The 27,855-nt window shown below is 42.0% G+C and overlaps 1 protein-coding gene across 3 annotated transcripts in view; it reads right to left on the reverse strand.

Annotated features, from left to right (window-relative positions):
• The window catches only part of MGAM (maltase-glucoamylase), a 73,742-nt gene that overhangs the window by 39,901 nt on the left and 5,986 nt on the right, over positions 1-27,855 (reverse strand). For 2 of the 3 annotated variants that reach the window (XM_064487284.1, XM_010989860.3), the window contains exons 2-14: positions 20,682-20,808; positions 18,871-19,013; positions 9,022-9,142; positions 8,680-8,789; positions 7,979-8,130; positions 7,170-7,341; positions 5,267-5,366; positions 4,154-4,266; positions 3,734-3,859; positions 2,658-2,789; positions 2,390-2,506; positions 1,608-1,721; positions 111-195 (exon numbers count right to left, since the gene is read on the reverse strand). In XM_064487284.1, the coding sequence (XP_064343354.1) occupies positions 111-195; positions 1,608-1,721; positions 2,390-2,506; positions 2,658-2,789; positions 3,734-3,859; positions 4,154-4,266; positions 5,267-5,366; positions 7,170-7,341; positions 7,979-8,130; positions 8,680-8,789; positions 9,022-9,142; positions 18,871-19,013; positions 20,682-20,808 (1,612 nt within the window). Of the gene's footprint in view, positions 1-110; positions 196-1,607; positions 1,722-2,389; positions 2,507-2,657; positions 2,790-3,733; positions 3,860-4,153; positions 4,267-5,266; positions 5,367-6,419; positions 6,439-7,169; positions 7,342-7,978; positions 8,131-8,679; positions 8,790-9,021; positions 9,143-18,870; positions 19,014-20,681; positions 20,809-27,855 lie in introns of those variants that run through there. The other variant, XM_064487285.1, reaches the window with a different exon arrangement.

Raw genomic sequence — 27,855 nt, forward strand, 5'->3', positions numbered from 1 at the left:
ACAAAGGAGGGATCAGTCAACGAGAGCCTAGGATGTTCATATCCATCCTTAGGAGTTCAAAATACCAGCTATGCATTGCCATTTCAATCAGATTAGCCACCAGCACTTACTGGGAGTGAAAGGGGGATAATTTAGATTGCTTGTGGAGCATCCTGAAACCGAACCATCAACGAAGTTGGCAACTTCATTCATATCCTGCAAGACGAAGGGCAGAAACTATTAAGGAAAAGTAACGTGTCTTCGTATGTTGTACTGATGGTGTCTTTTTTTTTTTTTTTTTGAGGACTCAGAAAAATAACGACAGGTATTTCTTTTTTTCAAGAGGTTCTTATGTAATGGTGAGAAACAGGTGTTCCTGCCCTGTCTTATCTACCCATCGAAGGTTTTTTGGAGAAGGGTCTTAAAATCCCTTCAAAATGATATATGTCTATCATTATTGAAAATGAAAAATTTCCAAAGACATCAGGTGAGAAAAATTTCCAATTTATATGATCCCCTATATATCAACTTGTAACATTCTCTAAATATCCAAGCATAGCTATGAGTGCACCCACGCGCAAATGCACACACGTGCGCAAGCATACGCAGAGAGGGTGAGGGCAAGCGTGCCCCAACGGCCTGCAAGGGCTCTGGGAAGATGCAAACCAAAACGCTGACAGCAGATGTCTGGCTGATACCATTTCAGGGCTCCTCATCTTTTTAGCTCTTCATACTGTTTGAATGTTCTACCTTCCTTCTATAAATAGAAAAGAAGTTCAACCCTAGAGCTCCCTAAATTGTGCTGAACACCTGATGCTTTGCGTTTGTTTTCATTTGACACCATGTGAGACATTTGTCCTCACTGTGGCCACAACTTTGTCATGCACCTGAGTACTTGGGCTCTGATCAGTTTGTCCAACACGTGCAGGTGGAAGAGCCCTGAACTGGCAACTGAACAATTCATGTACTTTGTGACAACATAAGGAGTACATGATCTATTTTCACTTCAGCTCATTCATTTGTAAAAGGAGAGCTAGACTCAGGAAAAAACCAGATTTACAAGTTCACTTCCACTTCTAACAACTGGGGTGTGTGTGTGTGTGTGTGTGTGTGTGTGTGTGTGTGTGTGTGTGTGTGTGTGTGTGTGTGTGTGTGTGTGTGTGTGTGTGTGTGTGTGTGTGTGTGTGTGTGTGTGTGTGTGTGTGTGTGTGTGTGTGTGTGTGTGTGTGTGTGTGTGTGTGTTTAATTGAAGTATAGTCAGTTTACAATGTTGCATCCATTTCTGGTTTACAGCATAATGTTTCAGTCATACACATACATACATATATTTGTTTTCATATTCTTTTTCATTATAGGTTACTATAAGATATTGAATATAGTTCCCTGTGCTATACAGTATAAACTTGTTGTTTATTTTACATAATGGTAGTTAGTATCGAGATCTGCAGATACAATCTGATTTTAATTCTAAGCTACATGTTTTGGTAGGATTATTTGAATAGTAAGAGAGGGAATACTTAGAATTATTGCTGTATTTGCTTTCCTCAACCCCCCTTCCCCCACATGCTCCATGACTCAATGATAGAGATCTACCCAGTCACCCAGTAATCAGAATGTTAAGAACTCACAATCCAGATTCCATTAAACTCCACTTGATTGTGGAAAAGCTCAAATTCATTTGTCCACCAAGCAGTACACTGGGGATTAGTGAAATCAGGAAATACAGTTTTTCCAGGCCAGACCTGCAGGAGGAAAAGAAAACCATCAATCGGAGGAAGTTAAATAAATACTGAGAGAAACAGAGCACTTTGCGAAGAAATTCCCAACACGACCACGGCAGCAGCGGTGCCCAGGCGCAGATCCTCTTTGCTTAGGAACGTGAAGTGGTGCAAACACTCAGAACGAATGTCAGGAGGAGTCAAACGGTCACTTGAGGACACTGCGCACTCAGGTCAGCAGAGGTATTAGCAGTGAACCAGCAGGTAACATCTCCATGGAAAACAGAGAGAAATAAGTTTGAGAAAGAAGTAGTCAGACTTGTCAAATACTGCGGAGAAACTGAGTAAGAAGAGGAAAGAAACCGTCCCACTGGACTTGCCAGTTAGGAGGTAACTGGTGCCGGGTGTCAGAGCAGCATCGTGGAGTGATGGGGGAAGACGGAGACTGCAGGCCGTGGGAGAGGGAATGGGGGGAGAGGAGGTGGGCGGTCGGCATGCAGGCTATTGTTTAAAGGCCCTCTGCTGTGAAGGCAAAGTAAAGGCTAGGATGGCTGGTAGGCATCTGGGGGTGAAAGAACAAGGGCAAGCTGATACCCAGCACATATAAGGCATCTGAAAATGTAATTACACACACACACACACACACACTGCCACAGCCCATCCACCAGCCCCCAGCTTCCCCATGGAGTTACCTCCCCAATGAGTGGAGTGACTCCATCTGATGCATTCACCCAGATCTTCACATCGGAACCCCTGTCATATGGGCCATAGGGACTGCTTAGGGAAGAGTTGTTGGAGATGGCTGGATCCTAAGAAGGGGAAAAAATACAGTGAAGGACCTAGCTTTCAGCAAGAGGCACTGGAAGGAGATTAGGAATTAAGGGATGAGGGAGAGGGAGGCGGGTGTAATGACAAGGAAGAACAAGTACCTGATCTGGGGGGAAGAGGGGTGGCACATACCACAATGATGACCAGTTTCTGTCCATTACTGTGTAACTCCTTCGCAAACTCAGGGAAGCCCTTAAAATTTACTGGGTCATAAGTGAAGTCCTTCCTCGCATCCATGTAGTCAATATCAGCATGCTGAACATCCTGGAAGAACACACAGCGTCTACAGGTTATGACCCCACCCCTGGAACCAGATGGACCGCATCACCCTACCTTGCTGCCTGGCCTTCCGGCATTACAATCCAATCTACCAAACAAACCACAGCAATTAGGAAAAATCGCTAAGGTCATCAAAACATATCCATGACCCAAATCCTACCCCATCCACAAGGCAAAGGGGAGAAAGGATTCTCTCCACGTCTTCTCCCTCAGTTTACTTCCCCACATTTTGTTTTGCTGCTTTTCTCCTTCACGCCTTCTTTGGCATTTATTCTTTCCTAATTTTACTTGTATGAAAATAAGGGAGTCCAAAATCAAACTGACTCTTGCTCTAGGACCTAAGTGTCTGCCTGCAAGGGCACGGGGTAGGGGAGAGAAAGGACTATTCCAGACACCATTGGGCTTTTCTGTCTGCAGCTCTTGTAAAACCTCACTGCCCATTGTATAATAGACACTTTTAAATTTAGCCACTTAAAATATAAAAATATTTTATTACATGTTTGTACTGTATCCTTTTGTTCACCTAAACTAGGGAAAGAAATGTTTTGAGAACTCAAATAAAAATGCATTATATAAAATATAATCAACACAGTAAGCATAAGAAATTTTTACTAATAAAACATGTAATAAGAAAAATAGAGACAAAACCAGATTGCCTCGGAACCCCATAACTGTGGTCTCTGAGTACAGTTTCCGACTAAAAAGGACCAGTTTCTTGAAGGAATGGTTGGCCCAACAAAAAAGTCTAGCATTCTGAATATATACAAGTATTTTGATATATATTTTTAAAAACTCAAGATGAGACAGTGTGAGAAGTCGCTCTTATTGCCTGCTTAAGCACAGCTGCTTATACTGGGAATAGGCAGTATTCTCAGTAAAACCAAGAAATTCTTTTATTTTTTTGGAGGATTTTTTGAAGCCTTACTTACGTAAGGGAGCTGCGCTGCACGGTTTCTGTCCACGACTTCTTTCATGTTATCTAAGGTCCCATAATCATAACGACTGAGATGAAACCCAAGTGCCCAGTATGAGGGGAGGGCTGGCCGTCCAATGAGCTGAAAGAATTACGCAGAGTGAAAGTTAGCAAGTGATCTATTAAAAATAAAGCTTTTTCTAAGCTTTAGTTTAGGGGCACAAAGCATATCCCACTTTCCCACACTATCTCATTAACAATAGAATGCTAGTCTCTTTTCTTAGCATCTTTCTGTGAATCATTGAGGGTAGGGTCAATTTGTTAATAGCACGCTTATAACAGCTGCTTAGAATAGCACATTTTTACGAGTCACACTTGCATGTTAAATTTACTTTTCTTTGTGCTGTTTAGGGCTTCCTTGATACTGTAAGTTTACCTCTAGGTACTCCTGGACAACTTGCTCTGGAGTGCTTCCCAAGAACACATAGAAGTCGAGAATGCCCCCAATGGTACGGTAAGTGAGAGCTGGGGTAGGCTGGAGGGCGACCTCTTGAAAGATTAAAAATGAAGAAAATAAACATTAGAATTTATTCTAGAGTAATAATGACCAAGTTTTAGACCGGAGGACCCCCAATCATCTGAACTTTAATGAAATGATTCTAATGCCTCAGATTTTGTATACCAAGGGACAGACTCTGATGGCCAAAGTCCACCCTCCCAGCACAAGAGAGTCAAGCATTTGTTCTCTGACAAATTTCAGTAACTTGTGACTGGAGTGTCTCAACTGCTGTGTCAGGATTTCGTGAAAAAGCAATCAGTTTCATGAAAGGGTCCAGAATAAGCCATCATGGCATAAAAATTATTGTAAGCTGAAGACATTTGAAATCTGAAATCCCTTATGAGCCTAAAAGCAGAGTCTCCCATCAGAACTCAACTGCCATAAACTCCCACCCCTGAAGCAAAACTAATCTTCTTGGAGACAATAAATTGACACCACGCCCAACCAGACACAGTCACAAGAATATCTGGTCTCCCAATTATCCTCCTAAGGGCTCACGGATCTTTCCAAAAAGTCATCTGTTTTCTCATGAAATGCCCTTATTCCTCCCACCTCTTCTAAGAAGTCATTTGTTTCATCCTAAGTGCCTTTCTCTGCCTCCCCATTAGGACGCAAAATAAGCCCCAAATTCTAACCACCCTTTGAGTTACTCTTCACTGAGCACTCCTGTGTGTGTGCCTGTTGCACATGTAAATAAACTCCGTCTTTTCTCTTGCTAATCTGCCTTTTGTTCACAGGCTCCCAAATACCAAACCTAAGAGGGTAGAGGAAAATTTTTCTTCGGTGACATTCACTACTACAGAACACGCTGTGCCCACCCAACATCCCATCATTACTGCAGGAATGTAACCCAAGCAACAGAGAACATACAAGGCCCTAAGCTATGGTTCATTCCTAAAGGGCTCTGTTCCTTTTATCATTACGCTGTAAGAAAGGGACTGAAAATTGTTCTCGTACACATTTTTCATGAATATTCCTTTAGTTTTTTACCCATGGCATTGCTGTTCATCAGAAACACTCCAAAGGACAATCCACTAGCATCTTCAAGGCACAGGAAGAATGTCTGTGCACCATACAAGTTAGTTCCATCCTGCAGAAAGACAATTAAGAACCAAAAATCTACAATCTAATAGTCCAAACCCCACATGGCCAGAAATAGCTTAGGAAATCGGTGTTAATCATGTGAGTAATTGACAAGGAACTCATGGTCAAAGAAGACACAAACTGTTAACATAAGGGCTATATTTCATTGATGTTAATCAAATGAATTAGTATTTTCTGACAGAATGAGCCAGATATGATCATGGGTCTAACAGAAATGTGAGAGCTTGGGATATGTTAGGACGCGGGTGAACAGGAGGTTTGAAACTGTAGTCCAAAAAAGCTCTTCTCTCAGAGGCTTGTCTTGAACTTGTCTCAAAGAAGCCTGACCTAACCATCTGCAAAGCTCCACCAAACCTTAGTATAAATGAGGCACCTTCCTAATTTGCACCTCGATGGCGCTGCACTTGAGATACCTGGTCATCTAGTCTTTACAGCAGCATGTATTAGAACTTCAGCTGGTCTTCTGGGCTTCAGAACAGTAGTTCTCAACCTGTGCTGCATCCCACCCCGATTAAAACACAATCCCTGGGGAGAGAAGTGGGCACTGACAGTTTGTTAAATTTCCCCAGGTGATTCCAACGTGTAGTCATGTTTGAGAACCACTGCTCAGGGACAGCATTTCTCAAAATTTGGTGCATATACAAATTACATAGGAACCTCATAGAGATGTGGATTCTAGTTTAGTAGTTAGAAAAGGATGCTGAGAGCCCACAGTTCTCACACAGCGGTGCCCATGCCGCCCACTCTGGGCGTGAGGATCTATGGCTCCTCATTACACAGTCATCACCAGCTATTCCATGTGAGCTGCTCTCACTCCACTCCTTTCCTGTTTTTCTGAACCAGCATATGGTATCTAAGAAGGAGTGTGAGCCAGGGATTAGATCCTGTTTCTGTTCCTTACAAACTTATTTTATTTTTACATTGGACTATTTATTTGGCTTTCCTAAACCTCAGTTTCCTCAGTGTTAAATGGCATGTATTAGACTTCTTTTTTCAGAGTTCTTTTGGTAAATAGAAATAACGTATATTAAAAACTCACTTGATAAATTATTCCTATAATCTCCTTTCATCTGGTCACTAGTTCTGCTTATCAGGAAAGTTGCCGAATGAGACTCGCATGTAGTATTGCTGAGTCTTGAAAATACCTCTGCTTTGGGTTTTAGCAGTTTTAACAGTTTTAACAAATCAAAACAAAAAACAAAAAGAGAAAAAGTAAAATAAAATAAAACAATAACAACAATAACAGAGCGCTATCCCTTCTATTCTTTAACTGCCCCTAACGTTCTTCACACAAAGAATGATTAAATCAGAATTTTAGTTGACATGTTCTCCTATTTTGCTGACAAACCTGGTAAACTGGTGATTTATAAAGGTCAACCTAAAACACAGAGATCATAATCAACTATTGTGCAGTCAATATTAGCAATGTTTTCTCCACAACTTGTTAGTTACTCAAAAGAAAAAAAAAATCATGAAAAGTAGTTGGCATTTATTGAGCACTTTCTATGTGGCAGACACTCTTCGAGAGACTCTACGTGTATCAGCTCATGTCACTGCCATCACAACCCTATGAGGTAAGGATATTCCCCCATTTTACAGACGAGGAACTAAAGACACAGAGAGGTAACCTGCCCGGAACCACATGGCTGGTGAGTAGCAGCGCCTGAATTCAGACCCAGACAGCCTCACCCTAGCGTCCTACTCTTCCCCGATATACTGTCCTGCTAGGAGTGACCTTCAAGAATGAGGCTCTGACAGCCAGCGGGGAGGGGCCTTCCTGAAAGCTTACCCCAGTGGGGGCTGTGTCCCTGGCAAATATGGGCCAGGTCCTCCAGTTCATATCATGGCGGTACTGCTGGTGCACGTGCTCTCCCAGGCCGTACACGTTAGCACTGGGCAGTCGGGTGGACAGCTGCAGGAACTGATCCGCAAACAGGAGGGGCCCGATGCTTGAGTCAAACCTAGACACGGGTGGAAACACAGGAACAGGTGGGCAAGTGCAGGGGAGAGGAACTACGACTACTACTGCTTAGGAGTATTTCTTATATCTCAGTGACTCAGTACCCTCTGTTTAATTGGCGCCATTTGCCCTCCTATGACATTCTTCCATGGACATCAAGACATCAGGACTTCTTGAGGGCAGATACCATTTGGCACATTTCCTAGCTTTGCACCCTTGATACTACATCACATGACCAGAATACCATTCTTACTTTATCGTAGATGTTCCATAATTTCTGGTGGATATGTGTTAGATGGATGGAGGAAAGAAAGGGAAAATAAGGAGGGAAAATGATCAAACAGAAGGAAGAAAGAGAAAAAGGACACAGCCCAGGGCCTGGCCTATAAAAAGTGCTTAGTAATGAAAAAGAGGAAGGAGGAGGCAGAGAAGGAGGAGGAGGAGGAGGTGAGGAGGAAAGAAGAAAGAAGGAAGGACAGCAAAAAAAGAGGATGTATCTGGAGGTGGATTTTCTTGTCCCCAACAGTGGGCACATAATCTTCACGAATATTTTTGAAATGACCCCTTCTTCAGGCTTGCAGACCTCCCTCTCCCATCGCCTTCATGCTCTGATCCCCAGGCACGTTTTCAAAACGTACAGGACCCGACTGTTGCTCCTTCTGAGCACTTTGATGCTAAATGGCTGCTTGGAGACCTCCACGTCATAGGTCAAGGGAGAAGCAGCACTTCCTTGGAAGGGCTGCACATGTTCATGGGGCACTTCGTATCGGTCCTTGTTTTGGTCAGTTAACTGTCCAGAGAGATTAGGAGAGAAAGTGAAAATGAAAACTTCTCTATTTTTTCTAAAATAGGAACATCCCTACCAACACCAGTGCTTCCCAACATCTGTGCTCATGGTCCCGCAACTTGGGCACCAGATGACATTATGTCTGAGGTAGATGTACACCTGATGTCACCACATGCAGACGTTTCCCACTTGGGTGTAAGTTAATCTTTGGGTAGAAATATACACTGGAAGTCTGCAGAGGTGGATTATCTCTAGAATTTTCAAAGCTGTGATAATTCTTTTTTTTCCCCCTCCCTACTGCATTTCACACAGTACCAAGGAAAAATAAATGAAAGCCACAGCTCACCAGAGGACTCTATAATGTATATTTAAGGAGTGATCACACTGAAAGAAGGCTATAGATGCCTTCAACATTCGGGTGGTAAGTAAGAACAGTGGCAGGAGAGAAAAACACCTCCGTTAGCAAATTCTTCTACTCTCCAGGAACTGCAGTCATCAGGTAGGGAACAGGAACCTCCCAAAAAAGACTTTAAAAAATAAACCAACTACAACCTTAAAGTGGAAGCGGTTAGACGTCTGGTATTCCGCTGTGAGAAGCACGTTGCTGACATCACTCCCAAACAGAGACGGAGAAGGCAACCTGTCCAACTGGGCTGTGAATCCTAGTTTGCAGAGGCAAAGGGTTTTCATAATTGGCTGTGTAAGTTTGCAAACAATAGCCACATAAAATTAAGCTTTATGTCCAAGGGGCTGGTCCCAAGAAGAGAGTGATTTTTCTCCTTGATGCCAAAGTAGATTCGAGAACTTGCTGAGGAGCAATGTCCTGCCTGCTGCTCCAGCTCTCGTCTGCAGTCCACAGAGCCAACCTCCTCCCTCAGGGCCACGTCTGCTCACCTGCACTTGTCTTCACAAGGTCGCCCTCCACTCGATAGCCGTGACTCTGAGAGTAGTAGCACCAGGGCACACTTATGGTTCCCTGAGGTTTCCAGCAGCAGCCACGCTGGTCACATGTGGCCTAAAATCAGAGATTAGTCAGAGTAACTCCTTTTATCTGTCAAATACTATCATTGAAAAATACAATTTGAGCTTGCGGTATCATTAACCTCATTTTACAAATAAGGGAACTGAGATTTAGAGAAATTGTGCTGTACCCCAGTCAATGCAGAGCTTGCACTCAAAACTAATTTTTCTGGCCTAAGTCCTTCCTTGTTACCCTTATCACATAACAATATAGGGACCCCAATGTATTCTATACCTGTTGTCACAATAAAACTGATAATTTATTTAGATATTCTAAGATACAATATAGTAATATCACCAGTAACCCAAAAGTACAAACAGAGCTTCATTAATATTGGTTTTGGCTTAAAAAAAAAAAAGACTTTGCAATCAACTTTTTTGTAAGCTTTGAAATCAAACAAACTTTGTTTTGACTTTTAAACATGTATATTCCCTATGTGTGCTTGTAATTCATATATTTTATATATATACACACATATATATAATATATATATGTATATATATATATTTTCTCAACTCCTCCCAAGGCAGAAAGTAATAGTTTCTTGAAACACAAATAGATTCTAATTCTTACTTGAGAAAGGTACCTGCCTTATACTACAATTAATGACTGAGTCAAGTGGAGACTAAAATGAACACAATCTCTTTCTCAAAGCAACTAATTTGGGAGAAGCAATCAGGTTATATACAAAATAAGTACAAAGAAACCACTCCTGAGTGTAACTAATAGAACACGAGAGCAAAATTAATGGGTTGTGGCTCCCAAGATTAGATCACAGAGAGAGCGTCTCCTGTCTTGCTTGCCCTCTTTCACGTGCTTTGTTGGAGCCTTCGCTCTGGGAGAAGTGAGATATTGGATTGCAGAATGATCCACATGGTGAGGAAGTGAGGCTGGTCTCTGGCCAATAGCCAGCAAGGATCTGAGGCCCTCAGTCTGATAATCCTTGAGCAGCTGAATTCTGCTAATAATTACAATAAATGAACTTGCTAAGGATGATCCCACAATTCCAGCAGACACCTTGATTGCAGCCTTCCGAAAGACTGTAAGCCAAGAGCACCCGAATCCAGCAAGGCCAGATTTCTGACTGTAGAGACCGTGAGAAAATAATGTTGGTTGTATTAAGTCATTAAGTTTTGGGATAATTTGTTACACAGCTAGATAACTAACACTTCCTGCTACATTATTTTACAAATGAAGAAGCTCGGGCCACAGAGGTAAGGGTTTACAGGGGTGAAGTGATCTGCCAAAGGTCACTTTGTTAGTTATTGAAAAGACAAAGACCAAAACTTAGTTCTCTTGCTTTCCATTTATAGTCTGGGTTGAGTATCTGCTGAGCAGATTTTCAGGAAGACAAGGCAATGCTTTGCAAACACAAGACAAAAAAAATTGCTTAGATATAGGAAACAATAAGATTTAATCAAATGCTAATTTTTATGCTAATAACCAATATTAAGGATGGAAATATGGTGCCCATCTGGTTTATATCGCTATGGAATCAAGCTTCACTGTGAACTCAACTCCATCAGCAGTTTTTGTTTTTTCCTTTCAAAACTCACTCAGATGAAACTTCAGTATAACAGGAAAAGAGAAAAGTGGTGAAGAGTGTTAAACAGCATGGTTTTTGTATGCTCTGCAGAGCTTAATAACTTCTTCATTGAACTGGAAAGGGCAAAGATCAAAGAGTGGCCACAGCAACAGGAAGAGGGAAGAGTCTTTTGGCCACTTGGAAACCCCAGGCTCTGCAGTGGAGCTCAGCAGTTACAAGGCGGGGAGGGGGAGCAGAACACGGGGCATAAAGACAAGAGAGTAAAGAGTATGTGAGACCCCAGAGAAGAGTTGTAGAGAGAAATGATGAAAAATGACATGAATAGGATCGAAGGCACACAAAAAGAATCAGATCCTACACACGAAATGCCCCATAAGTTGGGCGTGAAAATTACAATTTATGAAGAAATGACAAATATAATATAGAGTGTATAATTTCCAATACAGTATTGAGGGGAAAAAATACCAATGCAAGAAATAAGGAAAGAAAACATGTATATGGGAGGGGGTGGTGGAGCAGTACATAAAAAACAGAACACATGGAAAACACAAAATGAGACCTTAGAAAAAATTTTTTCATGTTAATTATCATATGGCTCAAACACTTAATTTAAAAGACTCAAGAATAATCAGATTGCAATTACAGAAATAAATTGAGCTGAAGCTGCTTCTAGGCGGCATACCCAAAATTTAAGCTCACAAAATCACTAAAAGTAGGGAAAACAGGTATGTGAGAAGAATGTTAACCCAAGGCCAATGTAGCTATAGTAACATCTGACAAATACACTTTAAGTAAATATCCATTATTAAGGAGACACAGAAGTAGAAATCCAAGAAAATGTATAGAAATAAATTTAGACCAAATAAGTTAATTATTATTATATTAGATCTTTTATTTTCTTCTTAAAGTTGTAATTTTTTCCTTTTTTTAACATTTAAACCTTAATCTCCCTGGAATTGTTTTTGAGATATGATGTAAAATAGAAGTGTAATATAGAAAGTTTTTGAGATATGGTGTAATGTAGAAATACAGAAATGTAATATAAGGGGGAAAAAGCTTGATTTCACTGAAATATACAGCTTCTGTTCACCAAGACAGTGTAAAATAGGTGAAGCCTCATAACAGAGGAAGATACTTGCAACAAGTACAATAATAAGTAAGAATTAGAATCCAGAATAACACAAACAAGAAACATGTACAAACCAAAGTGAGCTGAAAATAATTTTCTGCTAAGGTTACACATGCCTCGGAATGTGTGCATTATTGTGTCATTAGGAAGCAGCAGATCTAAGATTAAAAAATATATATCAGGACCTCAGCAACTGCAGCATCTATAAAAGATGGAAGGCAAAGTTGTAAGGGCAAAGGTGAACAGGGAAAAGGAAGGGCCCCGGGTGCCCTGAGAGCCAGCCTGAGCCAGGCAGCATTAGCCATCTCCTGCCCCTGGAGGGAGCAGGTCTGCACTGGGCCTTGTTCATTCAGCCCTGCCAACCATCCTATCCCCGGTGCTGGCTCCTCTAACCCTGTGCGCCTGCATCTTGTTCCGTTCTGTACCGTCCAGTGGCTCTCCAGTTTTTGTTTACTAACACCCACTCTGAGCAAAATCAGCATTTCCAAGTGGCTGCTTCAAAGGGCTGCAAGTTCTCTGACACATCCTCCCTCAGGAGGTGTGGTCTGTCACTCTTCCCGTTGAATCTGGGCTGGCATCTGACTGATCTGAGCAACAGAGTGCAACGAAGTGATGCCACATAGGTTCGCGGCCTTGTCTTTAGAGGACTGACAGCTTCATCTCTGTCTCTTGCAGCCCTGAGCTACCGTGGAAGAAGTCCAACTGCCCTGCCAAAGAGACCACCGAGAGGGACTCTGAGACCACATGGAAAGGGAGGGGGCGCTGGTGAGGTCAGCCTGTAGCCTTCTTCACCAAGGTGAGTGAAGGCCTGTGAGTGAAGCCATCTCAGACCCTCCAGACCGGGTCAGCCACCAACTCTATACCACCAAGTCATCCTAGTCAACACCACATGGAACAGAAGAACCACCCAGCTGAACCCTGCCCACATCTCTGACCCATAAAATCAGGAGATATTACAAAATGATGGTTGTTTTAAGCCACTAAGTTTGGGGAATTCATTGTGTAAGAGTGAATAAATGGGGGGGGGGGTCTATGCTCTAAGAAAGCAAAGGACTTGAGCTCTTTAATCAGGCTGGTGTTTTAGTCCAACTGGAGGGAGTGTGGAGCAGGTGAAGCAGCTGGGTTCACAGCTGCCCGACTCTTCTCAGGACAGCTCTATCACTGACCTGCAGGGAAGCCTAAAAGTATTGCATGCACTCATTCAAATGAACTAGATCCTGAATCCAAATATAAATACATTTTTTCACTATCCATTTCTATATCTCTTCTGCCCCCTGTTGTTACAGATAAAGGTGTCATTTTCTAAAATGCCAGGAGAACTTGATGCTCTGAACAAAAACATAGAATCAGAAAGTGTTGATACAAGGGCAGTAAGTGGAATGAGAAAAGGCAGCCCTTTTTCAAATAGTGGCCACAATTTTAGAAGCTGAAAAACACCTGATGATTTAAAAAAAAAAAAACTTCCAAATCACCTTCTCCTCATTAAAACACTACCTAGCTATTTTTATGTTCAGCAAATTTGAACAAGTGAGTGAATGAATGAAATTATGGACTATTGTATAATACACGCCCTTTGAATCAGGCTTGGAAACTTAACTTGGCCACTTTCTTCCATCCTGAAGGGAAGCCTGATAGCAAAGACTTTCAAAGGAAAATACCATCTCTGCAGTTCTTAGGATCCAGATTTCCTAGTCCTCAAAATTATGCTACAGTGAATATTCAGAGAACATCTGCCAGGACCTCAGAGGCTATTATTAAAAAAAAAATTTTTTTTAATTGAAGTATAGTCAGTTTACAACGTTGTGTCAAAAGGCTACTATCTTGGGGGAGAGTATAGCTCAGTGGTAGAGTGCGGGCTTAACATGCACAAGGACCTGGGTCAATCCCCAGGACCTCTCCTAAAAATAAACATAAACTTAATTACCTCCCTCCCAGAAAAAAAAAAAAAAAAAAGGAAGAAAAAGATAACTATTAAAAAAAAAAAAAGAAAGAAAGAAAGGCCACCACCGTCAAACCTTGTTAACCACAGAGTTTAGCAGAGTTCTTGGCACTTGTTCAGTAGTTATTTGTTAATGAATAAATTTCTATGAGCACACTGTCCTATTTCACTGATAAGGATTTGACAGTCTGCAAGAAAACGTGACTTAGTGATCAAGTCACAGAGTTTTTCAGAAACAAAGCCAGGACTAGACGCTAATACCCTGGCTCCCCTAAGATGCGGCTGCCCAATGGCTACACTACTAATTCAAGGCATAAAACACAAACTTAAGTCTGTATTCAGGACTTCTCAGCTCGCCGCTCTTCCCAGGACAATAAAAGGGCTCTTAACTAATGCTGTGTGAACACAGAGTAACTTTGAGGATGGAGACTTGTAACGACCTTGACAAAACGCAATACACTTGCTGATACATCATACAACTCGATCCATTAAACACACTGGTGTGAAAATGGAATTTGGAAAAAAGATGTCATCAGCCAATAAATAAATAATAAATAGGTAAGTACCAATTGTGCTTATTATCAAAAATGACAAAGTTTCTGAATAAGAAATAAGGTAACTTCTCAAATACCATCATAAAGATTACCATTGGTATTATTATTATTAATAGGAAACACATAATTGTAAACTGTTCTCAGCTTAAATCATTCCTTAGGGCATGCAGATTTATTTTAAGCATGTAAACCTGCCCTCCCATTTTATGCAGTACATTCTAATCCTGAAAATCAAATAGTTTAAATGACTATCTACCATCTCTTTCCTGAGCTGGATATCTGGAATTTACACTAAATATTTCTGCCCCCTGCCATCAATGGCATCTTCCAGCTCTGGATTCTGGAACTATGGGTAAAAGTTTCATCAAGGACGTGGGAAGTGATAAGCTCTTTCAGAACGAATAGGTTAAGTGCAGGAAGCTGTTTCTACAATCTGCAGGGGCTGATGGTCTAACTGTAGCTCTAGAGGCACAAAGAAGGTTAAATAGGGTCTTAGATGATGGAAGTGTTTGAACATCACTCAATACACAGTACTAGATGCTGCAGACACCCAAGTTAGGTAGAAATATAATGAAAGTAGGACATTCAAGAGAGCAGCTTCAGTCACACGTGTAATGGAATAGGCGGCGAGAACGGAATTCAGAAGGTATTAGCAGGCTACGAGTAACCCAAGCATGAAGTAATGATGGGTTAGTGCGATGGCAGTGAGAACGGAAATGAAGTGCTTTTTCCAGAAAATGTTGTTAAAGAAAACGCTTTAAAATACATAGCCAAAAGGACTGAAAGGAAGACCCAAGTGAAAGTTCTGCTGCTTCTGCCTCAGAGACTAGACGTATAATAGAACTGCTAACAGAAATCTGTAGTAGAGATGGGGAAGCAGGATGGGTGAGAGGGTGATGAGCTCAGGGATGTGACTGTGCACGTCCGAGGGAAGACGCCCTGCCACCAGCGGTAAGCCCAGAACTAAGGACCGGCACTAGGGGTTCAGATAACTGAGCTGTCTTTTTCTCTGAGACCCATGAAAAGGATTCCTGGAGCTCATTCTCTCCCAAAAAAAAGCCTCCTAAGAGCACTCAGGGTGGGCTGACAGAGTACTTTATCCTGTTCTGGACACAGGATTCCCTCCCGTGACTGGGTTAAGAAACGCTGGGATTCACAACAAAGAATTATCTGAAGGGAGATGTATACTGTTAGTTCTTTGTAAGTAATCCTGGAGGAGAGAAGGAGAGAGGAATGATAAAGTGATGCAGCAGCAGCCTCGACAGCAGAACATTCTGCCTCACCTGGTGCCAAGTTCACAACTTCTTCCCACTCCCCTCCCCCACATGGCCATAGGCTTCCCTTGGACAATTATCTGCAGATTCAGGCTCTCAACAACAGTTTGGATCAGCATATAGCCCCCAGGATACTTAAAACACACAACAAAATACCAAGCTATAGCGTCTATGAAAACACAGACCATTGAAAGTACTCCCAGAGTATTTCTCCCTGGCAGAGCTAAAGAAAAGCAGGCCAGTGAGGAGCTGCCAAGGTCACAGATCAATTAAGTTGGGTTATAACATGTAGAAAAAGGCAAAGGTTGTTTACTGAACTACAGTCTTGATACCACAGCATTTATTAAAGGGTCTTCTTATAATAAAACACCGGAGAAACTTTACTGAGGCAGTAATGACTCCTGAAGCTCACAGAGCCAGTCACAAGGGGGGTGTTGTAGGACAGTGAACAGACAGAGGATACATCAGTCTTCCAGGTAGCGTTCTGAGCAATGGGTTCCCTAGCACAGAATGACAGGGACAAGTAAGTGGTGACTCAACCTTCTGCAGATGTAGTGTGTCCATCGTCTTGCTTAGGTACAACACATCTAGACCACAAGTCCCCATTCCCATGACAAACAGCTCACTAATGGTCCTCTGTCATCAAGCTCCAGTCTGCCTTACAACCTTCAACAGTGTATTCTCTCCAGCATCCATCCTGTATTTTGGCCATAGGGGACCATTCAATATGCCGTGTATGTGCCCGCAATTTCCTCTTTTTTCTCTTCGTTTGCATTATCTCTGTATCTTGAAATCACTTGTCAATCCTCCCAACTCTGTCAAAATCCTACTTGTCATTAATTCCACACTGTCACCTTCTCCTTGACAATAATCTCTTCTACTATGTGATCCACGTGGTATTTCTTTTATAATTTATGACTTCCTATTTGATGCCCAGGTATTCATTTCCTTAGCTTGTCCCCTCTGCATTGAACCTATCATCTAAAATACCGAACGTTGTGACATTTGGCCCCATACTGAAGTGCCTCTTTTTTCTTTCTCTCTTCTATCTTCTTTTTCCTTGCTTTCTAAGTCTTTTATTCTCTCTCTCCTTAGAGACATGATCTCATTCAGCCCTAAGTGGTTGCTCGTCACTGCTGTGTGTCACATAAAAAGCCAATCTCCCCAACTGAAACCCAAGGTCTTCCAAAATTGGAATCTACCTTTTCTGTTCAGACCCATCTCTTCCTACTGCAAGCAGGCATGTCTCTTCATCACTCCAAGAGAAACCTACATTCGTTTCGGTCAGGGCAAGATGCCAGATGGAGGGGGCCGAATCGGTCTACCTGGGACTCCTTCCTACGTCAGCAGGCTTGCTGTCCAGGCTTCTGCCCTTCTGTGCAGGGCACTGCTTTGTCCCGTCCTGGGGACTTCCTGATCCCTACTTCTTTACTTTACTGATGCTCTCTCTTGCCTTCAACAGAGCCTCTGGCCTTCCTAACTAGTTTTGTCCTATCACCCTGCTCCTAACTGCAGCTCCCAGGCATTTCTTCTACTCCTCGCTACTTACCTGGCTCTGGTTCTTTTTTCTGCCTTAACTTCCAGCTTCCCTACAGCCCAAGGCCATCACGACGGTTGCTCAATCATCTGTTGTTCCTTTGCTGTCTTAGTTCTCTCAAACTCAGCATCCGTGCCATTTTCATCAGTACCGGAGGCTCAAGTTGTAACAATTTCCACTTTCCATAGTTCCCATTCTGTGACTCTGCCCACGTATGGGCTGAATTGTGTCCCCAGAAAAGGTACGTTGCAGTCCTAATTCTCAGGACCTCAGAACATGGTCTTATTTGGAAATAGGATGGTTGCAGATGTGATTAGCTAAGGTAAGATCATACTGAGTTGGGTGGGCCCTTAATCCAATATGATCCGAGTCCTTATAAAAATGGGAAATTTGGTCACAGACACACACAAACACACAGACACTCAGACACACACACACACACATGCAGACACATACATACGGGGAGGATGCCATGTGAAGTTGGAAGCAGAGAATGGAGCGATGCAGATACAAGGCAAGGAATGCCAAGATCTGGCCATCACCATAAGCTGGGAGACAGGCATGGAACAGGTTCTTCCTCAGAGCCTCCCAGGAAACAACCCTGCCAACCCCTTGATTTTGGGCTTCTAGCCTCCAAAAATATGAAAGAAAAAAAAAAAAAGAAGAGAAAAAATGTCTTTTGGTATTAGGACCTTTAGAGAAACCAAAATAGTAGCTCTCAAGAACATCACAGATGAAAAAGCAAATTTCCTCTTTCTAGCATAGGGAACTATATTCAGTATCTTGTGGTAACCTTTAATGAAAAAGAATATGAAAATGAATATATGTCTATATATGCATGGCTGAGACATTATGCTGTACAGTAGAAACTGATACCTTGTAACTGACTATACTTCAACAAAAAATAAATTAAATAAAAAAGAACGTCACGGATCATCCCAGCCCACTATCAGCAGGATGGCTGCAGTGACACACGTGAGACAGCCACACGACCAAGAGGCACACACAGCAGGCACCTTTTCTGTGTCCGATTCAGATCTGCCACTGCACGTCAGTGGACTTCACTCGGAGAGCTACATTTGGTTTTTATTCATTCTCAACATAAAATGTGACTGACACGGTGCATGCAATGCACTTTATAATCATAACATTCAGCTGGACTTCAGCTGATGATCAGGAAGCTCTGTCCTGAAGTAAACTCTGATGAGTGTGCTATCTTTAATCTGGTATTTATTACCTCTTCCTTCAAAACTTGGCTCTTCAAACTTTGTCCTTATTTTAAATACTGTTTTATGACTATGAATGACCTTTTATCATAGATCCTAGATAACCTTTTGGAGTTGTGAAAGGAGAAAGAGAGACAGAGAGAGAAAGAGAGAAAGAAACAGAGTCAGTAAGAGTCAGACAGAACTAGTAACCAAGTAGATAAAAGACAAATACATTTTTAGTGTAAGTATGTCCCTTACATGGGGACATACATTCTTTCTTTCTCTGAAATTCAAATTTAGCTGGCAGCCCGTACTTTTATTTGCTGTATCTGTTCAAAATTCAACAGAATTTCCCAGCTTTTCCTCTCTCAAAGCTGCACTGTCATATAGCATGAATACAGGATTACTTTTCCTAATTGCAATGCAAACAACAGAGAACTCTCTGGGGGCTACAAATAGGAAAAGAAGAAAAAAAAACTAAAACCCTATCCAACAGCATTAACTCTTAAATGAAAACAAGGTCCATAACTCAAACCTTTGTTGGGGACTGGTCGGGGATGCAGTTTATCCGTTCCAATTCGTTTACCACTGGGCACTCAGCAGAATCAGGGGTGGAACTCATCCCCGAATCTGGGGTAACTGTTGTCCCAGGATCTGGAGTAACTGCCGTCCCAGGATCTGCGGATTATCCCAAAAGCAAACACAAAATGACCATCAGACAGATTTACCATCACAGGCATCTGATATCCCCATAGTTTGCAACACCTCCAAGTACATTGATTCCATGACTGACTGGGCTTCACTCTATGACCATGAAATGTACACATTCACCTTGTAAAGCCTCATTTTGTTCCTGATGACTGTGTTCACCTCTATGTACACCTGCATCGTCTCCTTCGACCACCAAGGCCCACCTGTGAAACAGTACCTACAAGCGCACTGGAAACTCATCAAGGTGGGAACCAATCTACCTGTTCAAGTCCAGGGGTCGGCAAAGTACTGCCTGAGGGCCAAATTAGGTCACAGCCTGACTTGTAAAGAAAATATTTCTGGCACACAGCCACATCCAGTTTTTGTTGTTGTTGTTTTATGTATTGTCTATAGCTGCTTTTGTCCATCGTAGGCAGAATTAAGTGGTTAGGACAGAGAATGTGTGGCCCATAAAATCTAAAGTATTAAGTATCTGGCCCTTTACAGAGAAGTCTGTACACTCTGGTCCTTTATTTCCAATATATTTGCAAATAGGATGAGAACCTGTACATTCTATGTTGTTGTTGTGAATGTTACCACCCTAATCAGAGTAACCTCAATTCAGCTTGCTCAGTCAACAGGCCATCCCTTGACAAGGAACACTTCTGACTGGTGGCATTCCTATGTAAAGGTAAAGTCTCCTATGACAAAAATGTAAAGGGACACCACCAATCTAGAGACTGGCAGCTACAATATTTGCCAGGGTCTTGATTCAGATTTAAAAATCAGTAAAATAAATAAGGCACATTGATTGCATTCTAAAATAAAGAAGTGAGATTTCTTTAAGACACACTACAACCAGCCAATAGCAATATTAAGACAGAACAAGGGAGCTTTTAGTTAGTTTTCTTTTCACTAGGGTTTCCAATTCAAAACTGGGAAATTAAAAGAACTCCGTATTTGTGCCAGTTTCTGAATAAGGGTTTTAGTTCCATCTTCAGGATCATAAAATTTTAAGAGTTGAACAGCCTTTGAGATTATTTAATCTACCTTCCCATGAAAGTAGAAATGGCGTGGCTGTGAATGAGGTGGGAGGGGCAAAGGTTTTCCTCTGGCGACAAACGGCCCCTCATTTCCTGCTGCACTTAGGAAGGTGCTCTGAGATGAGACCCAGGTAAGAAGTCGTGGATAACACAGCACAATCCAGCCCCTCTTTAGAATAAAACCATTCAATAAACTTCTAATTAAAAGAAAAAAACTCAGGTAGCTGTTTTTTTTTTTAAAGAACCAAACTTTGTCCTAAAATACTTTACTATGTTTCCTATAAGGGTATTGTTAATTATTATTGTTAAAAAATTATAATTACTCAATGAAATTCAGCAGATATATTTCAAGTGCCTATTGCGGAATTGTGCACTGTGCTAGTTGGGAAACAAAAGTGTCAGACTCAGACCTACAATGAGTATTTACTGTGCTGTCACAGTGTTAGGTAAGTGCACCCCAACACACATACAACATCCCCCCTACACACACACACACACACACACGCGCGCGCTCACACCAGTGAACATGAAAGCATCACTTCCCTGCCATTTATGAGGTTTTTACTCTGATAAGAGCAACATATAGAAGGGGAGCACCCGAGCTCCTTGTTACCTTCTGATTTCAAAGAATCTCTGGCTGAAAGCACAAACAGAGGAATAGTGATGAGAAACACCACAAGCAGAAGGGTGCTGAGCATAAGCTCCAAAGTAGTGAAACGTTTCAACTTCTTTCTTGCCATCTACAAAAAAGGGGAAAACAATTTTAGATTTGAGTTTTATTTACCATATAATTAGCAGAACTATTTAACAGAAATACTCAAATGTATACAGAAGTAGAATGAATAACAAAACAAATGTCCATGTACCCATCAACTACATTAAAAAATTATCAACATATGGCCAATCTCATTTGATCTGGTCTTAGTCACTTCTCTCCCTAACCTTGGATTATTCCAAAGCAATTCTCAGATTTGATCTTTTCATCTGAAAATGGTTAAGCATTTTTTTTATCAAAAATTTCACAAAAGTCAAGAAAAATGTTATTATCACACTCAAAAGTATTTTTAAATAATTCTTTAATCATCAAATATCTTGTCAATGTTGAAATTTCCCTCATTGTCTGATAAGTATTTTATAGTTTGTTTGTTCTACTCTCATAAGGTTACAAGTAAGATTTACATATTACTAATTGGTTTGTGTCTATTAAGTCTTTTTTAACCAAGAGGGCTTGTTCTGAAGATTCCCTCACAATCTGGATTTTGTTGGACTGCATCTCTATGAATGCTAGTATGTTTCTTCATCCTTGTATTTGCTGTAAATTATTAGATCCAGAGTCCTGACAAATACAGGTTTGGGTTTTTTAGCAAGAAGGGTGCATAGATGGTCCAGCGTCTTCTAGCAGGAGAGACATAAAATCTACCAGCTCCTCCTTTTTTTGTTTTAATGTTCACAGCCATGGGTGAGCATTTCTTAGATCCATTATTTCATTAGGAGTTGTTACGTAGTGACACTGTAGTTCTATCACTCTTTGTTTACGTATTAAATGAAATATTCCTATAGAAAGAAACTTCCCTTCATCTATTATTTGCTTCATAAAGGAATAGTTTGTATAGGAAAGGTAGGAAAAATGTTTGACTTTTTATTTACTGGTTTTCAAAATAAGGAGGTGCTCCCCTAGCGTCCTCCAAGAGGGACGAGTGAGATTTTTCTGGTCCAGGATCTTTATGAACTCACAAATTTAAATACGTTTTGTCTGTGTTAATCTACTGATATTGTTATTTGTATTCGTAATATTCATATCGTCCCATCTTCCCCCAGTGAGAGTTTCTTCAAGTTGCTTTCTTGGTAGACTTTGGTCGTTTCCCTGCTTTCTGGTTTAACATGATAACCTAGGGTCTTTTTGTAAATCTGCGCCTAGTCTTGAATCAAACATCTCTATGGAGTTCTGGTTCTTTTCAGCGGAAATAGTATTTAGAAAGCAGAGTCTGGATAGAATTCGTGACATTAAGCCTAGAATTCTAGAACTGAGGGAACTTTATTGATCATCTTGACCAGGGCTGCCTTTGGAGTCCCCAAGGGGTCCTTGAGGATTTTCAATTTCAAAAAAATACAGAAACTACACATCTAGTTCTTTTAGGCTTGTTATGAATCCTAGCTAGGGATTAGAAAATTTTCAAGAAGTTTAAATCAGACACTCCACACCTGCCTCTGCCCCAAACCTACTGAATCAGAATCTTGGGGGTTAAGGCCTGGACACCTGATTATTTTTTTTAAAAGCTCCACAGATGGTTCTGATATGCAATCATGTTTCAGAAACAGTGAACCTACGTATTAGAGGTTCACAAGTTGGCTCCCTGACAAACAAGCGGCAGTCCCTCCGCACCGCACTAGGAGTCCCGTGTGTTCTTCAAGTCTACGACGCTGCGATCAAACACACGAAGCTCGTCTGGTTGGGAAGCTCCATTTAAAGTCTATGAAGTCAAAATTTGGCTCTTCAGTGAAAATTCATAGAGTTCAAAACCTTAAAACTGTATCTTTTATATTCAAAGGTCCACCATAAATTAGGCTCTGAAGTATCTTCTCACTAGTAAGAAAGTCAGGCCAAGTCACCCTCATTTATTCCATCTTTCCATAATATGAAAAGTTACAGGGAAACCCAGAGATCCCAAAGAGCAACCCAGCTGCTCAGAGGGGATGAAGATCGGTATCATTTGTCTAAATAAGGGCCATAGCAACATACCATGTGTCCGAATGAAGAAATAAAATCCCATGTACCTAAGGGTATTACAATCTACACAGGAGCAGGACCGAAGAGAGGAAGAACTGACAGCTATTAAAGCAGGGACCACTCCGACTGTCAGTGTCACCTGGACCTCTGTCTAGGCTCCCTTAGTCTCTGACCAGGAAGGCACGGACCACATTTAAGGTTTTTTTCCTGACACTTAGTTAACCTCCATGCATAGATTCAAATGAGGATTATGCCTCACATGCAGTCCTTTCTAGAAGTCTTCCTCAGCGCTTCCGCCTTAGGACTTTGTCCTTTGTTCAGATCAGTTCGATCCCGGGCGGAGCTGTGGCACTACCCTCCACTGCTAGTGAGTAAACAAACCCCCATCACTCACTTCACGTCCCTCCTCTGGCCGCCGCGGATACTACTGCGTCTAGCACCTCCTTCCTCTGACCCCAGCACTGTCGACTTTAGAATGCAAACTGACATTCTACATTCTCTCTCAGACATTAACTAAAACACATCCACTGGCCACTTGTGCCAAACTCAAGCAGCACTTTTCAGATAACACTGACTGTCTCTGAAAGGGAAAGCTGGACATTTCATGCCTCCTCCGCTGACTGCATTCCATCGTCTCAACAATGCTGAGCCCTAAGGACGGCCAGGCTAATTTTGCCATCACACAGATGAAAGGACGGAGTTTGCTGTTTGCTTAAATAACATTCACCCAAAGCCCAGGACAAGTCATTGGGACAATTAGAGATCCTGCTCATGACCTCACTGCCTCTTAGGTAAGGGCACACTCTGACTTTCACATTTTGTGCAAGAATGTGGACACGAATACAGCACTTCTCCAAAAGCATGAGAAGCCATGTGGAGCCATACTTTTAACACAGAAACGTACACTCAATGGGGAGTGAAACCTACAGCAAGTCATAATCAATACATAAACCGGAGGCAGGGAAAAACTTCTCACTGAGCTATAAAAAATCTTACAACAAAGAAGTAAGCAAATCCATCGTCGAGTTGGGTGGTGGGGTTAGAATGATACCTACAGTGAGTTTCATTGATCTAACTAGCTTCCGGTATCTCCTTAAGTCCCCAGGACAGTAGCAGTAACTAGAATCAGACATAATGAAAAGTGTAAATTAAAGGAAGGAGAGAAACGAGAGAGAAAGGAGCAGAATGATCTACGGGAATGAGGCCCCCAGGTTGGAGGCCTCACAGGTTTAAAACAGTTCCACTGTTTACGAGACTAAATGGTGTCATCTCCAATGTGACTCTTAATAACCATTACAGCTAAATTTTCGGTCTTCTACATGCCGTGTATTTTCGAGACTTGATTGGTCATCTTTCTAACTCTGAAAGGCAGATGTCACTCATTTCTCCTTTGTAAGTGAGAAAACAGAGGTCAGAAAGGTGTAAGGCTGGCCAGTAGTCACAGAGAAATGCTGGAGCTGAAATTCAGCTTCTTGGCCCATACCTTCCCCAACCCCACCTCCTCTATTTATCAGAATTGTGTTCATTCGGGTCAAATAGCATCTCCTCCAGGATGGAAAATTCATAACCCTCCTCCATCTCTTGCTCCCGAAAACCCTATTTTGTCTCTACATTTGTAACTCTAAGGAGAATCTGTCTTCCCTACTAACTCTTAGGCTCCTGGAGGGCAGGGAGTAAGAGTGTCTTACCCCTCCCTGAGTTATCCCTCTCGGCCTGTGAGCCTGAGATACCAATTCCCTTCGCTCTCCGGGCACCTGGGTGGGGCCAGGGCAGAGAGTCCAGGGCCATTCTTCTGCTGGGAGCTGCCTCCTCTGGAAATCCAGATCCCTTTCAATTAGCCAAGTGACGCCACCTTCATTTTCTTCGTGTGCCTGATGTGAACAGTGTTGGGAAGAACACCGGTTTATTAGAACTGCCACCTGGTAGGTGCTCTGAATGAGTATTTGCCAATTTGGGAGCAAGGCTGAGTGGAAACACCAGCTCAAGATCCTCTGTGCCACACATACGCTGTGGGGTCCTCATCTCTCTTCCCCAAAAGTTAAGAGGAGGATGGAATGGGAAACAGTGTGCCTTCATCCCGGGAACCTCATCACTAACCACAGGGGTCCAAATGAAAGAGAAACAAGAAAATGTAGACTTAAAAAATAAGTTAGAGGGTATTTATTTTACAAAAGGATCCAAGATTTCTTTAAATCAATCATCTTTGAAGTATGAAGTAGTGGTACCTCGCTATCTCCAGGGAGGATTTTTAGAATATACAGCCATCATCCTCTCCACATGACTGCTGCAACTATTGCTCATATGAGTGAGTAACAGCCTTCATGTGAGCTGCATCATAGAAAGAAATAGCTGAAAACCACCTCTTTATAAATAGAACATATACTAAACGTACTTTCTGGAGAACAGCACTCCACATCCAGTTGGTAAGTCCAACCACAGCTGAACACAGGTCCACATCCCTCTCCTGCCCTCTGCACCCTCCTCCTCCTCCTAGCTCAGGGCCTGGTGGTGCTTCTGGGCACAGCTGTCCCCAGCTCCACCACACACCCCCATCCCCCCAGGCTGAATTTTTCTGCGACTCACCCAAATTGCTTCTTTACTCCTCTCTCCCGCAAAAGATCCCTGTGCTAAACACGTCATTGGCATTTTCCTTCTCCACCTCGTCCCCAAGTTCTCTCTCAGATCAGAGCATGGTAGACACAGCAAGAGAAGATCTGAGTTCGATTCTCAGCCCTGCCACTGCCTGCTGTGGTCGCCAAAAGAGCATACGAAACACTCTGGCGTCTCGGGTCTCTTATTCGTAAAAATGGAACTGATAATACCTATCGTTATTATTGTCTCCCCTCATCTCCTTATTGTGAGAAACACATAAAAACACTTTGAATAATAAAGCACCGCATATCCCTGTATTATTATCCACCATAGAGAAAATAGTTGGTCCTGAGCAACAGCACATTCCCTCTCGGCAAGCGCACACCGCACCCCACCGGGTGCTTTGCCACATGGAAGACGCACACTCTCGGCTGCTGTCCTCATGAACTGGTTCTGACACCAACTCCTACCTGCTAAGTGCTTTCGGCCCCGTGTGTCAGGTGACTCACGTGTTAGCTGATTCCCAGGTGCAGCAAGCTCGGAGGAAGCGGAAGGAGCAATCTTGCCCTTCCAAGGTCCAATGTGTTCCCCGGCGGGCCTGTGGCGCCTCTCCCAGGCCCGCTGGTGAATCACACTGTCTTTACTCAAAAGGCACACCCCCTCTTCTCTTCCCTCGGGCCCCAGTTTGATACACTTAAATACTCAGCTCAACTTAATTGTTTGATATTTTCTTGACACCTCACTCTGCATCCAATCAAGATGTCCTCAGGCAACCTGCACATTCTCCCCGGGCAGGAGCCTTCCTCAGTCCTTTGCCCAAGGATGAAATGACAAGAGGAATGGCTTTTCAGACACTGAAGAGAAACTGCTGCTTGTCATCAGAATGCCCTCTTCCCACGCAAAAGGAAATGGGGTTGTACCTTTCTCTACAAGGGCTGCCTTGGTTTTTCTTAAATACTCAACTCTAATCTTTCTTACCTGTCCTGTCCCCAATACCTCACGTTCCCAAAGGCTTTTATAAGATATTCCATAATACTACTCTTGCAAGTAAAATGTCATAAAGATGAACAAGCTTCCAAGCCTGATATAATTAAATTAACTAGTGGGGCAAAGAGCGATCTCATGTTCACCAGCAAGGAGAGGGTTATCAGAATGCCTATGGAAGTGACCGTGACTCCTCTTTGGAGGCTGCTCATAGTTGTGAAGCAGGAGCTTGCTCTTTAATACTAATATTTGAAAATTTTCCAAATGTTTGTAAACATATTTTGTTGGATGCCGCAAAGAAAAAGTCACCCGCAACTTGCTAGTCAAACTGTAAACACCATATGCTCCATGAAGATTTGGCAAAAGCTGTTAAAGTTATTAACACCCATCAACTGAAAGTCCATTTATAGAAACTTAGCCCATCGATACATCTGCACATGTGGGAAGCAACGTATGTACAGATACAGGTTTTTCACTGTAGCGTGACATGGAACAGACTGCGAGGGGTGCAGATACCCACAAAGGACTGAGTAAAATGTGAAAATTAAATTCAGTATTATTCAAAATCGTGATATGGTGGGGTTTTTTTTTTTCAAAGTTCCACCAACTCTTCGATAGTCTTCCCTCCAAGAGATGAAACCAAGCCCTCCATCCTTCACCTCCTAAGAGTGGGCTAGACTTGGGGACTCACTTCCAGCAAACAGAATATGGCAAAGAGGATGGTGTGTAACTTGCAAGACTAGGATATAAAAGGTATTACAGTTTCTTCCTTCCTCTTTCTCTTGGATCACTTCCTGCAGAAACCAGCTGCCATGTCATAATGACACTCAAGCCAGCCCAGAGAAAGATCCAACAGCCAGCAAGGAAATTCTGCCAGCAGCCATGTAGGTCAGGCATCTCAGAAGCAGATCCTCCAGCCCCAGGCAAGCCTTCACATGATGGCAGCCCCAGGCAACCTCTTGGCTGCAACCTCATGAGACACGTTGAACCAGAACCACCTAGTTAAGTTTTCCTAACCCATAAAAAACTGTGAGATAATGAATATTTACTGTTTCAAGCTGTTAAATTTAGGGGTAATTTGTTATGCAGCAATAGGTAATTAATATGCATGTAAATAAGACTTTTGAAGAAATATCATATGCATTTTAAAAAAATCTGTTTGTCTCATTAAAAATCCATTTGCATCATATATTCAAACATGGTTACCTGCTCTATGGAACAATAATAACTATTTTCTAGCTATAGAAGAGAAACATTTCCTTAAACCTTAAGGGGAAAGAAAAACAACCTCTCATCAGCAACATCTGATTGAACTTACTTCCCAAATTATAGATCTCAATGGTGAAACCTACCATTTCAATTAGAAATGCAATTTAGAAAAAAATCAAGATTCAGAAAATGGCAAAAGGCAAACAGAATAAGGAAGTAATTTCAATAGCTTTAACTGCTTTTAAAAGAAAAAAAAAGTTTAAAAAAATTTACT

The sequence above is a fragment of the Camelus dromedarius genome, chromosome 7, assembly GCF_036321535.1.
Source record: "Camelus dromedarius isolate mCamDro1 chromosome 7, mCamDro1.pat, whole genome shotgun sequence".
NCBI lineage: Eukaryota > Metazoa > Chordata > Mammalia > Artiodactyla > Camelidae > Camelus > Camelus dromedarius.